This window comes from Bombus huntii, chromosome 1 (assembly GCF_024542735.1).
Source record: "Bombus huntii isolate Logan2020A chromosome 1, iyBomHunt1.1, whole genome shotgun sequence".
In the NCBI taxonomy this organism is placed as follows: Eukaryota; Metazoa; Arthropoda; class Insecta; order Hymenoptera; family Apidae; genus Bombus; species Bombus huntii.
The window spans coordinates 13,597,517-13,614,549 of NC_066238.1; the positions used below are offsets into that span (position 1 = coordinate 13,597,517).

Sequence of the window (17,033 nt, forward strand, 5' to 3'; positions counted from 1 at the left end):
TAAATTATAAATTACTGACAAATAGTAACAATTTTTATAAATATCTTTTTAAATACCCACGATATTCTCAGATTAAAGGCCCAAAATATTCAAACTTAAAATCCATATCGCTTGTGCCAAATATTTCTTCGAATCCTCCAAATATAAATTCACCTTTCGTCCGTTCTCGTATCTCTCTTGCCCAAACCAAGCCACGCATCTGATCATTAGACCGCGCGATTAAACCGCAATCCAAAGGGCTAAAAAAGAACGTGAGCGAGAAACGTCAATATTTAACGGATAGACGTCCGCGCAAAAGATCCGGAGAGAAAGTAAATTCGTTGAACGAAAGAGGACGGTAGCGCACAACTATGACGGGGTTGGCGCAGAGAAGCCAGGGGAGAGAAATTTCAATCACCGACAGTCAGACCGACGGCAGACGCGGTTATTATTTTTCGATCAGATCGACTGATTATATTACCCGAGACTGCTCCGCACTCTCCTCTTCCTCTCTCTTCTTCTGTTTCTATTCACCACCACCATGGCTATCCCTTCACATAGCGACAAGTTTCAAGCTTTGCCGCGCGACAGTAACTCGACAAAAAAAAAAAAAAAAAGATAGGAAGAGTCGTTTCCGTCGCCGCGGAAGCGGAGTCGTTATCGGCTTTGGCAAATAGAATTTATTAAATAAGAACTCGCTGGTTGCATGGAGATTTTTACGGCTTTCAACGAGTTCGTAAATCGCCGGTTTATGGCGGAACGTGGTCTCGCTCGATCGTATCTCGACCAGCGTGAAATAAGAGGATAGAAGAACGAAGCTTGGTACATATCGTAGCTTCAGTGCTGTGGCTCCTGCCTCTGTTATCTTATGCCCTTATCTTTGTTTTCGTTGACGATTTAATACGATGAAATGTGGCACAGCTTCCTGAACTGTTGCTTGAACCTGAAAAATAATAAATGAAGAGTAATCCCACAATAACAATTAAGATAGTATTCATAAAATGATGATCTTCTTTCTTCTACCTTGTATGCGTCTCCATTATGTTACAGAATTATTATACATAACGCATTTTCCCTTATTAAATAGCAGAAAAGAACCTCGATCTTCTACAAATTTCTTCAAACTAACTGTCAACTGGCATTATCGAGCCACAGAAGAAATCTATGTTAAATTTCCAGATAGGTATTGGAACACTCATACTATTCTACATACTTTCATACTCTTTATCACATAAAACGCAAAATACAGATTAAAATCTAAACATTCGTAGATCCCCTATACATATACTTCAACCGAGGTCATTTTCGTTAATCGTTCTAGAAATATAATCTTCTCGCATCCATGTTGCATCGAGGCATCCGTATCTACTTCCAGGTACTACTACGACAAGAACATCATGACAAAGGTCCACGGGAAGAGGTACGCGTACAAGTTTGACTTCCAGGGCCTGGCGGCAGCGACGCAGCCCGCGGCTGCGGACCCAGCCGCGTACAAATACCAAAGCGAGTTGTTTATGTCCGGTTATGGGCACGCGAAGTTGAACCTTATGCCACCACCGGCCGCCTCCGTGTCGGTCTCCGTTCCAGGCGGCCTTTTCCAATCGGCCTCCAGCTACTGGTCCACGAGTCCGGGTGCCAACCTGTATGCGGGACACCACACGGCCTCTGGCCATGTGCCGCCTCATCTGGGCACCTATCCGCACTACGCATGACCCACCGCCGAACACTGGGGCGCCCTGGGTACGCCACGTTAACAAGTTTCTACTCGAGGGAATTTAACCGACCGCCGCCATCGCGGTCTACGTGTGCCGTCGGTCCGTGGATTCCGCAAATAGACCACACCTTTTGCGATTGCACTATCCTGCTGTAGTGGTTGGTGATGTCGTTTTATCTGTCCTCTTGCAATTTTTGTTTCTTTGATAAGTATTTATATCCTTCTTCGATTCCATTGAATTCTTCATTTTCTCATTGCCTTTGCTTGGCCAGAAAGTGGATGATGAAGTGAATAGAGAAACCTCAAAGTATTAATGTAACCTGTGAAATTTTAGACGAATATTAATTTTATGATTTTATATAACATGTAGACATGTGCAACGTGTATTAAAGAATTGGAAAGGTATGTATATGAATAATTATGTTTCGGTATCTAGGCAGATATCGCGTGTACAGATATTAGAGAATATTATATGCTTATTAATATGTGCATAAGAATATGTGTGTATTTACATATTCAGATAGTTTAATTCGTGTATGTTTTAATACGTGAACGTTCTAGCATCTAACGTTTTGAAGAGATCACCGTCTCAACGGTTATGTACTATATCACGGTGTATCTAAGAAATACAGCGACCAAGTAATAACATACACAACGAGATTATATTTTTAGAAATCTCTAGGTTACAGGTAACATTGACAATTTTTTCTCTGAAGATCCAGCTCTCTTGGAGGACAGATCTCCTTTGAACAATATTAAACGAATCAATCTGTTTCGGCATATGTAATATCCTAATATAATATTCTAATATATATTTTATCTTAACGCGTGTTAATTAAAAAAATTACGCGAATTAAACTACAAATACGTTGATTCATATAGCGCACATATATTTAAATAAACATGAAACGCAGACCTCTATCGGAAATTAGCTATTTCATGATGGCAATAGAATTTTTGCATTGAAAATTGGCAATTTTCATAGTAAAATCATGAGAAGTTCCAAACTCGTAGATTCCTGGAGCACGTGTCGAGAAGCATGTAAAACACTGTTTATTATAATATTGTCCCTTGCGTGACCACTGGACAATGCAAATATTCAGTGACACTCCCGCAAGACTGAATGGTTTTGTTCGTGGATTTGATGGAAGAGAATCCATTTCTGCTTGAGCATGATCGCTGTTCCCTGAAAAATAGAACAACGTTGAAATCTTTATCTTTGGTCGTAATCTTTCCTAAGTTTATTGCTACTGAAAGATAAAATTATAATTCTACGCAGAACAATGCTCGAAAGCTATGATTTTACTATCAAATAAAATACTTGCTCACGGTTTAAATAATCTAGCGCAGTTGATATTTAAGTCATGAAACTTTCCGTTTCATCCGGCATTGAGGAGCACGTGGACAGATTAAACGATCAAACTAATCAGCAATATCATAGTCGCTGTCACGACCAGCCGATCTGGTTCCTTAGCAGCAAACAGCGACCAATTTAAATTACTGACGCGAAACTGACGATCACGCGAGACCACTCTACCCCCAAAAAGCTTTCGTTTACGACCGACGGTGCACTCAAATTATTGTAAGAACGTTGTACATACAATATAATGGATTACGTAAGTACAGGGTACGTTCACAAGACGATTCTCGTCAGTCGTTTTATCTCGACGATATCCAGTACCATCATTGGCAGTAAAGTTTGTATAATACTATGGAAATATAATTTATATCTGAATTACTCAAGTTTCATTCCTAAACACAAAGAATTTTCGTTTTCTATTATCTATCTAATTTTGCTAGAAGTTATTACGAATAAAACATAGTTGAATTCCATTGTAGATTTTACAAGAATTAGAAAAACTTTAGACCACTCAAGGTATCCATCGTTTGATACATAATTTTTTGAATCGTTATTCATAACTTACTGATGTCATAATTTGATATTATTTAATCAAATTTCCAATTTATTAGAATTATCATTATTTAGAATATATAACTGTGAATTAATATCTGTGGAAAGATTCTACCTTTCTATATTCTAAATAATAATAATCGTTAGTAATTTTTATATCACTTGAAATCTTAGTACGTAGTTAATTTTCTAATACTAAGATCCAAGTAGCAGCCTTCCAATGTAATTCAAATGAATTGTAATTTCTTCACTCCAAACATTGAATTCTAGAATCTTTGATTCGTTTTCAACAATCATGCATGATAACGCCGCGATGAACCGCGTGTCGAGAATTATCCTGTCCGAAAGGACGTCGCCTTGTACGCGAATAACTAACCGGCGTACTTCCGCAGAGAAACGTCGGTGTTTCCGACTGGATGGAATCGAACATGCGCATTTTAACGAGGAATATCTCCGTACAGATGCACGATCGAGCAATTTCGAGAACGGTTCGTCGAATCAACGATGATGACAATGAGCCACATGCGAGCATCATGATGGTCGACGATAATCGAACATCCAAATAAGCTTGATCGTTCTTAGTGAGAAATGCTTACATGTTCGATTCGGGTGAAGAGCAATGCGTGTATTATAAACTCTTTTAACTTATTTGTTACATAACGAAAATGTAGATAGAGGAACCGCATGTCGTCGTTCAGAAGAAAAATTCATCGCGAGTTACGTTGCTCGCGTTGTTGGCGCGGGTTCAAAGGACACGCTGCGTTCATTCAGCGACCAAACACTATACATTTATACGTGTAATAGAACTCCATTTATCTGAACTTCGTTTAGTCGAACGAGATTATAATTAAAATCTTCTTTGCTATTTAAACGTGAATTCTAATTACTTAAGTGAGGAAAAATAAGTTAGTAGCTTAATGCAATAAGAGAGAAAGATCTTAGGAGCCTACGGTTAAATAGTCAACGAGAGTCTAAAATTTTATTTAATCGACGTAGATTTTAAAATCAATTTCGTCGATATAAACATGAAGCTTGCTGGACAAAAGATATTCAATGTCTTCCTTCTATTTCAATGGAAGGCTCGTATCTTTTGGATCACAGGTCGATATTTTTAAATATTTCTTCACTGTCTTAGATCGAACGACGTTTTCTACTCGTACTGATAAGTTAGTAAGTAGAGTAAACTCCTAATCGCTCTCAGGTTCAGATAAATAAAGTTCTATCATTACAAGCTTTCCTTCTCATGATCTTTGTGCGATCACGATTTCACAACGAAGTACGACGCGTGTTTCAGTGCCGTGGAAAAGACTAAACCGCGAGCGACCAACGAAATTTCTACGAGGATCGTGTGCAACCGTGAAGTCTCATTTCTAATCCAGCCGGTATATGTATAGAAATATGTTTCTCTTGATCCTAGGATGACTCCTCTGAGATTACTTATTTATAATGGTGGTAATGGTAATCACAAATATTTACCAAAGTGAATATTTTCAAAAAATAACATTCCAAACAGGCATACGTTCGCACAATCCCTGTAAAAGTGAAAAGTTTAAACGTTCTTCCAAGATTTACAGACTCAATGATTACGAACCAATTACATAACGGTTTACTCACATATATTGAAAATTCATTTTCTCAAGAACAAAATCTGCGCATTACTAACGTCAATGATAGCATACAATCGATGTCGATCTCAGAAGTGATTCCAGAATCGGCATAACGTGTTGTTCTTTGCCACGAGCCAAACGCTATTAGAGAAACCATTAAACGAGCGACAAATCCCGGCAGAACATAGCACATCCATCAATCCAACGGAAGCTCGAGTCGCAATTATCGAGATTGATAAAGTACAACGTTGAGTCATATCAGAACCGAACGTACGAAATGCCGAGCCGTGCTCACCACGTCGACTCTCACCGATCAATCCAGAGATGCGGTCGCTCTATCTATGTACAAAACATAGGGGTAAGTCTCCAATGTACGCAAATCGTGGATCCTCAGCCGGCAAAACTAATAAAACTGAATAAAATGAATAAGATGAATAAATTAAAGAGAACAGGTACAAGAAGGAAAGAAAAAAAGACAAAAATAAGTAAAAAAAAGATGGTTCCACGAAAGGGAAGATCCGGCGGGCGGTGACTTACCCCTTACTGTGGAAAGGTGTACCTCTGTCGAAGAAGCGAGTAACTTCTTAAGTCGTATACTGTATCATACCATTCGTAAGACGTAAGCACCCATAGAATTACTCTAACGATTTAGTCGTAACCAAAACCTGTCGAGCGTTCCTCGGTTTCGACCAAGGGGATCGTTCTCTCTGGGACGAGAAAACGACGCTCGCCCCGTCCTCTTCGTTTTTTCCAAAGAAACTAAAATAAGAAAAATATATATATATATAGATATATATATATATAAAGTAACGAAGTGAAATAAAACAATGGGAAAGAGAAAAAAGAAGAAAAAAATTAAAAAGAAAGTGACTCCGTGGGACGTCGACGGGCCTCTAATGTAGATAGGGTGTTTTCATGTGTAGCGTAGGCGTGTAGAGAACATAGTCTTAGCGCGAGAATGTACATCAGAATGTATTTCGATTGCAATGTGTCCTCCTGTGTGACTCTATTGTACGTGTACGTATATGTATGTGTGTGCATACCATGCATGTATGCGTGGGAGAGAGAAAGAGAGAGAGAGAGAGAGGGTGAGACTGGGAAAAGGAAAAGAAAATCGCGTACGATACCACGGATGAGTGGAGTAAGTGGTAGAAAGAGGAGTAGGCGTGATTCGCACAAACTGGAACACTGGGATGATAATAATAACAATGACGATGGCGACAATGACAATGATGGATGAGAGAGGGCGAAGGGTGTTTGACACTAGCATAGACCGCGTTAGGCTAGGTAGATAAGCGACCCCTTCGAGAGGAGAAAAAATGAGTTTCGTCAAGAAAGACGAAAAAATATCGTGTAATACGGACCACGATGTAGCAAGGTTGTGAAAATTTGTCAAGAATTCAAATAATTCTTAATGTCAATTCGAGGGAAGAGAATTAACAGATATATCACACGTGGACCTGAAATCTTAACCCAAAGCTACATGAAAAAATTGTTAATACAGAACTGTTTAAAGTATATTAAAATAATAATTTATACTTCCACCATAATTTCTCTTTCTAGATTATCAAAATAGTAAAATAATAATTAGCTGGAATACCGTTAAACCTGGTTCATATTACTCAAATTACCTGAATCCAAATCACTCGAATTAAGATAGATTGACTAATATGAACGAGGTTATTAATCCTGAGTCATTTTCATTTTATTTTGCGTAAATCTAAAATATGCAATTATACAATCCTAAATGGGTCCGTAGTCCTAGTAAAAAGAAGTCTCATGATGGAAGATAAAGTGGAAGTAAACAGTAACCTCGATATCAATTAACTCGTAGATTATTAACTATCTTCACCCAAAATTGAATATTACTAATAAATAGCTTCAGCTTTCCAAGCTCTGCAATTATGCAAAGGTCCATAAACAAAGTGAAAGTGGCACCTCGTATCTTCTCCTTATAAGATATCAATCATTGCAGCTACTCGATGGTCTTGATTTACAACCTCGCCATATCGTGGCCCGTAGGTCGCGAGAAACAGTGGTAGCAGAAAGATGGAATCGTGGAACGGGACATAGATGAAAGAAGAACCGAAGCAGTGTAAGCAGAAGAAGAGCAGCAGGGGGGTGGGAAGGGGCGCTGTTGTTGTTCTTGTTGTCGTGCGCTTGTATTAAAGTCGCCATGTTCTAATTAAACGTGCCGACGGGGTTGTATCAGTCGTCGGCAAAATCAATGTGACTTTCTCTCGTATCTGTGTATGCACACATATACATGTGCACACATATATACATAGCAACATGGAGAAGTTCGCGTAACGAGTATGTTGCTTGTAAGTTAGGTTGACTACGACGTTGTTGAGAGGAAGAGAGACATAAAGGTTCGTATCGCTGCTCCCTTTCTTCCTTGAAGCGTAAACGAAACCTGGAAAAAAAGAAAAAGGACAATAAAGGAAAGAAGCAGACACAAAGGATAGCACTGTGAAACGAGAACCGGATTGAGAGTCGTAGGAGGAGGGTTAGATAGAAAATAAAAAAAAAATTGGAAAGAAAAAAAAAGAAGAGGAAGAAAAAGGGGGAAAAAGAAACGTTAGCAACACACGGTAGGTCAGTCTTGGTTGTCGGCGGTTGGCGAATTGGTCGGGTTGCCATGGAGAACGCTGGGTATTCCCTGGATTCAGGCCCGCCCCAACGGGAAACCCCCATTCGGGAAATTCGTGGCGTCGCCGAAGCTGCCGCGGTGCCGGAGGTTTAGCTCGGCTCGGCTAATCGATTCTGCTACCAATCAGCGCCCGCGCCGTTCCTCCTCGTCCTCGTCCTCGTCCTCATCCTCCTCGCGCCGCTACCTACAACATCTCTCGACTTCTCACTCGACCCTTTGTGTAGGGGTCTCTCTACACACCCGCGAAACTCCTCCCTTTTCTACCACGAGATTCCATCATAATTCTCTCTCTTTCTTTCTCTCTCTCTCTCTCTCTCTCTCTCTCTCTCTTTCTCTCTCTCTCTCTCTCTTTCGGTGTGCTCCACCTACGTGTGTACCCTTCACCATACTCGTGGTACCACTTTTACCTAAGCAGCCCAACCGTCTGATCCCTATGTACGGTTATTATAGTGAGTGAGGAGCTGGGTCTTGGATAGAAGGGCTGACTGAAGGCTGGCCAATCGACGTTTTAACCTTTTCCATTTCTTGGCCTTTCTCTTCTCTCCTCCAAGGTGAAACGTTTCTCAAAGTGTTTATACATATGCACTTGGTAAGGTTGCACATAGAAAACTATGGGAGATTGAAAAATGGTTGGTTGATTTGTAGAAGGAAAGAATGGTTCAGAATTTACGTGTATTTAAAAGGAGGTTAAGTGAGTTGAACTAAGTTAGTAGAAAATTGTTGTTTAGATTGCCTAATTTTTTTATTAGAGATAGGGAAAACTTTTATCAAATACAGATTTAAATTTGAAAGAAAAACCGTTGACTGGTGTTTAGAAAGTCGTTGTAAATATTCAAATTCAAATTTAAAGAACATTATTAATAGTGGTAATACATGAAATATCTTGCATTATCTTAACAATCAAATGAGGATATTAAAATTATCAACAATATAATGGCGTCCGTAGAACGAAATCAATGCAAATAAGTTAACATTTCCGCATAAATATATATAATATTTGAGCAAAATATTATTTCCTCGTTTAACTTACATTTATACAAAAACGATTACACTTATTTCAACTTTATAACTATTTATACAATGTAAAGTTAACTTACATCCTTTTTAAAATTCCAGATATATAAATGTAGAAAGCATGATCCTCAAAAGCCATTCCATTTTTAAAATATGTACCTAGGAAACACAGAAATCCAATTTCTCAGAACCAACATCGAAATATCAAACATCCCTACTAACACGAACTTCTAAAATTTGTTTTCCCCAAAAACTAGGGCCTTAAATCTTAAAGGTTGTCGAACTTCGCTCCAATATATGGTTCTATTTGAAAAACTCACGAGTAATAATTCTTTATTGTTTGAAAAAAAAATGGAAAAATATTATTATTATCGATGACTCATTAATTATAATAATTAAAATGACTTTGAGAACGTGTTTTATTATATGTAAGGTATATAAAGACATCAAATTGTTGAGATCTCGTTCCGGATTAACGACAGGTAACCTGCGCCTGGAGAACCTTGAACTATCACCGATGTTTATCAGACCGCCTGGGTGTATGAAAATGTGCAACATTATTCACAGCGAAAAAGAAATTACATAATTAATCGTAGAGATTCTTAAAACTTTCTAACCGACGATATAATCAAAATGAGTTTGAAACACTTGGCTACCGGTAAGATTATATTAGTGAAACTTGATATTAATATAATTGCAAAATAATTCCTTTTATACTATCGTTCTGTAGGATCAGTTGCCCCGCCCATTGTATCTGGAAAAATACGTTTGTATAGCATGCGATTTTGTCCGTATGCCCAAAGAATTCATTTAGTACTTGACGCGAAACATATACCGTAAGTAAACTAATTTTTCAAATTATAATTTAACTTTGAAAATTTTGTTTATATTTTTCACACATTGCAAACAGATGTTTAATTCATATTTTCTGTTTATTATAATTTTTAAATGCTTTATTTTTGTTTATAAATGCAGTAACTATTGTTTATTTATTTTTGTAATAATCTCAAAACCTCTCTTCCTCTCATACAAATACATATACATAGATATGCACTAAATTGTTTATTTTATTGTAATATTATTCCCTAATTACAGACATGATGTTGTTTATATTAATTTGACAAATAAACCTGAATGGTTACTAGAAAAAAGTCCTTTGGGCAAAGTTCCTTGTATAGAATTGGAAGGAGGAGAAACATTATATGAAAGCCTTGTGATTGCTGAATATTTGGATGATGCATATCCACAAAACAAACTTTATCCTGGTAATCCCCTTGCTAGAGCTAAGGATAAGTTGTTAATTGGTAGATTTAACTCTGTTATAAATACTTTGTATAAGGTATTTATTTCTCATATATACAATGTACTTATGCAAAATACAAATATTATGTACAACTAGAATAAAAATATTTTTATTTTAGTTATATGTCAGTACATCTATAGACAGAGACATATTTGATGAAGTCTTATCAGAATTGGGTCTTTTTGAAAGAGAACTTGTATCAAAAGGAACACCATTCTTTCATGGTAGTTCTCCTGGTATGTTAGATTTTATGATATGGCCATGGTGGGAGAGATCTGATGTAGTTAGAGTTTTACGTGGAGATCAGTTTACTATACCACGTGATAGGTTCAAGAGATTGGTAAGTTACAAACATATTATGTCAAATGTAATATAAAATTATCCTATACAAATTAGGGTATATAAACAACAAATTTTTCTTTTTTGTTACCTATACAATACTAGTTGGAATGGAAATCTGCCATGAAGGAGAATCCTGTTGTTCGAGCTAGTTACTTAGATACCGAAGTACATGCTAAGTACATGCGAAGTCGTCGTGCTGGAACGCCACAGTACGATTTAGTTACTGCTTAAGTTAATAACTTCTAATTTGTATCTTCAAATATATATGTTTATAAATAATATAATATATTTAGAAATGAAACATTACTCGCAGAATGTTGCTAATAATTTAATGATTATCAGTTTATAAATGTTGTGAATTTGTTGTAAAACTAATATAAACATAACTTTCTATTTCGTTAACTATTTGTGTAATAATCATAACAAATCTATTTTATATTATGAAATATATCTACGTGATTTAAGTAAAATATATTGGCATATCAATCTTTCTGGAAATTACCATATAATTTGATCATAAATGCTAATTAAATTTTGAATATATATTTATAAAAGAAAGTTACTATTGCTAAAACCTATCTTGCAAAGTAACTGTTTCTATGTCAAGAGACATTTTTTACATTAGTAATATTGTTATTGTAATACAATATACAATATTTATAGAGAAATCTGCTATATTAGTAGAAAATTTGAGCAGCATTAAGAAATTTTTTTCTAACAGTACCCAATAAGTATAAAATTACAAAAAAAATAATTATAATATAAAAACTGAATAAATGTCTAATATATTACATTAATGACATTTCTTAAAATATGCATGATTTAGGAATGTTAATTTATATCGTTCCATAAAATAATACATATAAACCATAGAGCAGAAAACATGCAAAAATCATGCTTGCTGCTACCATGAATGACTTTGTATTTTGTCTCCTTAAGCTTTTTAATTTCTCTTCATTTTTTACAAGTACCTCCTGAATTTCTTCCAGTTTCGACTCTAATTCCTCACGAGTTTCCATTGTGAGCAATTTCGTCTTCAGTCTTTTTTTCAACACATCCACTTTGTACATGGATTCATTTAATGTATCTTCTACCTTCTGTATCTAACATGTATACAAATATGTTTAAAAACCAGAAGCATAGGTTAAGATAGAATAATTTCAGAAACTAAAGTATAAAATATATAAAATCTATTATCTTATTTTTACATATACCTTTGTCATAATCGTTTCATCCTGCGTCATTTTGACTTTAAATGTATGTATGTCCTTTTCTGTTATATAAAACACGAATTATCAACATCTCAAATTCGTATTCTGAATTTTAATGTTACCATGTGTTAGATGCATGTATTCTCACTAACTTGCTGAATACAAAATGGCGGTACAAACCAAGCTTACAGATATCAATAAGATAAATTACAAAGATAATTTTTATGGTTTTCTACTTACAAGTATTTAATTTTCAAAGAATTTCAATAAGAAACTAAAGAGCAGTAAAGTTACATGCACCTTTTTTACGTTTTATAAAAGTATAATTACGTCTTATATTGTTGCGATTTTTAAAAAATGCATACACACTCTCTTATCTAAATATTTATGGTATAAAAGCAAGGAAAGTCATAATTAATATTAACACTTTCTGATATGAAGTATAAATTTAATCTTCATCAGATTATCAATTCATGAATTTTATTGTAATTTTACAAAATTATATTTATCATAAAATTATGCATGTAAATATGTATATATATGTATATATTAAATCTACTTTTCATGAGAGAATTTATAACAAAACTAAAACATTCCACAATCATATATAAATCATGAAATTTAATAATATATTTACACCTAATAAGTAAATGTAGATATAATGAGTACTATTATTATGTATGAAGTGAAAGTAACATAAATATAAGGATTAGAAATTAAAAGTGCTAATGAATTATATAAGTACTACTTAAAAAATGATTTAATTTTTTGCACATCATATTACACACATAACAGTTTTTTTTGCATTTCCACTCATCATCTCATACGTACATTATATTTATAGTACTTTCTCATAACTTAAATAAAATTACTCCACTTTCTCTGTTATTTCTTTTTTCACATATAGATGAAATTAAATCTGTAACATAAAATAAAATATAGTAGAGTGACCGGATATATTCAATTTACTCAAAAAGGTATTATATGATAATTACCTGCAAAGTGATTGTGGTAGAGAGGAAATAATAGGTCCATATCCTTGGGAGTTATCATACAATTCAAACAACGGAGCAGCTACTAACTTATAGTTTTTAGGTACTGCAAATAGAGCTAAAAAGTTCAAAAATAATTATGCCAATTATTGAGTCTTAATTTACTTCTCAATGTAACAATATATTTCTGTCCTTTATATGCTACCTTTTTCTTGCAGCTGAACAAGAAACAACCTCTTGTGTTCCTTTGGTTTGGTAATATGTGGTGGTACATAAGGATACTGAGGTGGTTCAAAATTTGGTCTCCACCAATTTCCTATGGTATCTTCTATCACCCATTCTTGTTTAACTCCATCTTGACGTCCAAAGGTCTAAAAGTTATTTCGATATTATAACATCAATCATGTCAACTTTGCTACACTTCATAGACATTAAAATACAATCTTCTTCGTTCAGTCCACTAAGAACATGGTTACACAAATTTGTTTACATACTTAAAACGACTGTATAGTCTTGTTAGTTCGGCTAACAATTAACTTGATCACAGAGATGCCTTAATATGTTCCTGTTAGCTTCTATATAATCAGTAATACAGGCCAAAAGTATTTATTCAAATACTTTCAGTTCCTTTTACTTACAGATACCTAACTAAATGAAACAGCTGTTGTACATACATTTATCATTTTAATTAAAAAATTGACAAATGCATAAATATAAGCTCAGCGAACTGCCTATTTGTTATGTGACGAAGAATCACGGTCCTACGTACTTCAATTATTTTCTAGCAAGAAGTTTTAAGACTAAACGTTATTTGATACAATTTTCTCCGTTTGTCTTTTCAATGAATTACAACAAAAAATCCATTAATGGTATATACAATACAATCTTCTTGTCATAATATTACAATCTTCACATCTTGCTTCTTTTATGTCTGAGTTAACATGTATGACGAGTGACACAAGAACAATGTTCTTAGCTAACCATGATATGTATAATGTAACAAGATATAATTTCATTACTATAAACATTGAAATGTCCGGGCATGCAGCACACTAAAAATGTAAATGCTAATATAAGTAAAAATTCCCTATTCTGAGCTACAGGCCCGGTTACATAAGTTCTACAAATGTTTGGAAGATTAATACAATCGATTCTTGAACAGTGTTACAATCTAATATATCAAAGTGCCACTCCTAGCTACCTCGTAAGGTAGCATAAGGCGTCGTGCTAACTGTTACCTCTGTAAGGAGCCGTTTTAGGCCCTCTACCTCGTCTTCTCCTGCATTTAGCTCTCCTCCGGGTCTACAAAACAAAAGTACAAAAGTTAACAAATATTTGTATATACTTTAATAAACGTGATGCAATTAGATATCCTGATATCCAAATGAATTTTCCTCTATACCTAATGAAGATAATACATATACTTACAATTTGAAGAATGTTGTTCCCAACTGAAGTAGCAGGACATGTGGCAATCCATGTTCATGCACCAACAAAACCCCTTCAACACTGCGACGCATTCCAATTTTATCAAATTCATCTCGCATACGCTGAAACCTTGCTGGTACAGACGGATCTTTCTCGAAGAGTGGCTCTTTTGTTCCAAACGTATAGTTTGTCAAAGGATATCTATGATAAATGAGTTTTATTTTTGTGTTAGGTTCTTACTTCTTATGTAATCCTTCAGTAACTAAATCCAGTCTCTTCAACATCACTTTCACAAATAATAATATTACAATATATAACCATAAAGATTATACAGGTACTCACAATGCATTAGATAGTTTTGAGCATATAATTTTGTCCCCAAACTTTATATTAAGTTCCACATTTTTATACAAGACAAAAAATATCATTTTTTTCATGCAAGCAAGAGGAATAACATACAGATTTATAATATAAAAATAATTACTTTATATATAACATTTTTCATATTTAAAAAAAAAACAAATTTCATATTTAAGAATGTATATATACAATGAACAAAAAAATATATATAATAAAATTATGCACAAGTATATGTAGCAATTGATCAAATTTACACCCGTATGATTTACAAAGCATGTATACAAATACAGCATTGTTCAACAGATTATCAAGGTATTTCTGTTTGCATACTAAATTTTTATATGAAAACCACATATGTTGTGATTACTTACTGTTAATTATGAAATACAAAGTATCAACTATAATTGATGCATATAAAACACTATATTACTTATAACATTACATTTTACATTAGTTATAAGTAAGTTATATCAAATGTAGTCATATCGTATGTTTAGAAATACATAATACATATATTTATGCTACTCTTATATTTTTCCAATTTTTTCCTATCACATATGTATATGTTGTGATTTGTAAATTGTATGCTAATAGACTTCAACAGCTTCTTTTTTTTTAAAAGAAATATCTTGTAATACTTTGTGATATTATTAAATACTATATAATCATAAATTTGTCAAAATATCAAAATGTGAATAAGTAATTAAAGTACTTATACATATATAATTAATTCATTACATTATATGAACTGAGTTTATTACTCATTTATAAATATCAATTGATATTTGGTGATATGTTTGAAAATTTATAATAAATGTGTTACATTTTCTAATATATTATTTCATTTTTGAAACATTATCAATATAACGCATGAATGAAGGATATAAATCTCAGATGCATTGTGCAATATTCTACTAAAACTTATTCATTTTAGAAAAAATTATTTGAAACATTCATAATATCTATGCATATTATGCTATTTCTTAAATTAAACACTAAGTATAATTATGAACTATCTGAGACAAATACATTCATAATAATATAGATATACAAAAACGTGTTATACTGCAAAATTTATCTTACATAAAATATGAAAGGCCAATTTACTAATAAAAAAATACAAATATCTGTAGTTTTAGCTATCACAGCTTATATAAATCTAAGATAATAGTAGTTTGATTTGCGAAATTATTTTATACATTTTTCCTTTTTATACACAACGAAATAATTTGTAGTATACAAGTAGAAACAATGAACAGTGACGATACAACTGTTTTCAAGTATATACGCATTACAAATAAACAGTCACATTATTACGGTGACTGTAAAAATAACAGAACATGTTTCCGTACGCAAACATACATTCAATGTATAAAGGATACCAGCGTACATTGCATACGGTGGCTACAACTTTTATAAATTCATAAATATAAAAGAAATTAAATTTGTCTTTAGCTTCATCATAATTAGAAGCTTATACCTTGTGCAAATAAAGCACAAAAGGTATAACTTTATGTCATATTTAGAAATTTTAAGCAAATAATTACTGATTTAATTCATAATTACAAGGATATATATCTTATTCATGGTGCAAAAAAAAAATGCTTTATCATATCGACAATTTCACACTACATTAAAATAGTTGGTTATGTTTTACGATAGCGAATAATAATGAATTATTGAATAGTCAATAAATCGATACAATGACGTGGATAAGGTTATTGCTTAAAATTTCCGTGAGTACTTAACGGAAAGATGAACAGCCGTCTCATGGTTGTACCATGTAAGATGCATTGAAAGGTGTTAGGAACATAATTTTAATTGCTAGCGTCTCTTAACCGGCCATAGTTGCTCTACAGGAGAGGCAGTCAAAACATTAACTCTAAAAAATAATGTAATTGAGTCACATACTGATTATCACTTACAAATTAACTGTCCTGTTGATAGTTACAGACTGATTCTGTACCACTTTCCCTTCAAAGGAACTGTTACTAGCTCTTCTTGGCCAACCACTTCCTTTAACTTGAGTTGTTGCCATCGCCATTTTTCCTCGTACCGCGCTCCACAATCCCAACACACCAACATCTAGCAACGGAATCGACTACTTCGGTGCTTCGTGTCGTGCCTTCTCGAATATCCCGAATCTCAAAGCTGTTTCGCGGGCCAATCAGTGTTGCCAAATGTGTAGATTACCCTAATCCTCCTTTATACTCGATATATCAAAGATATGTTTATAATAAAAATATTTATACTAATCATAATTATGTAGTAATATTAGACAGATATTATATAAATATTTTTAGTAATTTATTACGTTAATACGATAATAATTTAATAATTATATGCTAACCATTATAAATTTATAATTTCACTGACGAGTCGGATCAAGAGAGATAAATAACACCATGTGACCAAAGTTTAGGGGAAATAGAATTAGATTTACGGAAGATTGTGAAACCACAAATACAATGGTCACAAAAAGTATTTATAAACACCCTTATTATTCAATTAAATGTTT

The 17,033-nt window shown here is 33.8% G+C and overlaps 4 protein-coding genes across 8 annotated transcripts in view; 2 read left to right on the forward strand and 2 right to left on the reverse strand.

Annotated features, from left to right (window-relative positions):
* LOC126864270 (transcriptional regulator ERG homolog) overlaps positions 1-7,440 on the forward strand; it is a 79,744-nt gene extending 72,304 nt beyond the window's left edge. For all 5 annotated transcript variants that reach the window (XM_050615471.1, XM_050615462.1, XM_050615481.1 and 2 more), the window contains one exon: positions 1,355-7,440. In XM_050615471.1, coding sequence (XP_050471428.1) covers positions 1,355-1,691 — 337 coding nt within the window. In that variant the 3' untranslated portion in view covers positions 1,692-7,440. The remainder of the gene's footprint in view (positions 1-1,354) is intronic.
* Positions 7,441-8,494: 1,054 nt separating this feature from the next.
* LOC126864288 (pyrimidodiazepine synthase-like) lies at positions 8,495-10,926 on the forward strand. The gene is made up of 5 exons (XM_050615520.1): positions 8,495-9,537; positions 9,610-9,715; positions 9,975-10,218; positions 10,301-10,522; positions 10,627-10,926. The coding sequence occupies exons 1-5, from the start codon at positions 9,513-9,515 to the stop codon at positions 10,753-10,755; spliced, it is 726 nt and encodes a 241-aa protein (XP_050471477.1). The 5' UTR covers positions 8,495-9,512; the 3' UTR covers positions 10,756-10,926.
* A 416-nt stretch (positions 10,927-11,342) lies between these two features.
* On the reverse strand, positions 11,343-12,128 carry LOC126864306 (uncharacterized). The gene is made up of 2 exons (XM_050615563.1): positions 11,739-12,128; positions 11,343-11,627 (listed from the first exon to the last, which is right to left on the reverse strand). Exons 1-2 carry the CDS (start codon positions 11,766-11,768, stop codon positions 11,361-11,363), a joined length of 297 nt encoding a protein of 98 aa, XP_050471520.1. The 5' UTR covers positions 11,769-12,128; the 3' UTR covers positions 11,343-11,360.
* A 340-nt stretch (positions 12,129-12,468) lies between these two features.
* LOC126864296 (cleavage and polyadenylation specificity factor subunit 5) lies at positions 12,469-16,693 on the reverse strand. The gene is made up of 6 exons (XM_050615533.1): positions 16,441-16,693; positions 14,156-14,356; positions 13,966-14,029; positions 12,933-13,098; positions 12,731-12,845; positions 12,469-12,654 (listed from the first exon to the last, which is right to left on the reverse strand). Exons 1-6 carry the CDS (start codon positions 16,557-16,559, stop codon positions 12,633-12,635), a joined length of 687 nt encoding a protein of 228 aa, XP_050471490.1. The 5' UTR covers positions 16,560-16,693; the 3' UTR covers positions 12,469-12,632.
* Between the last annotated feature and the right edge of the window lie 340 nt (positions 16,694-17,033).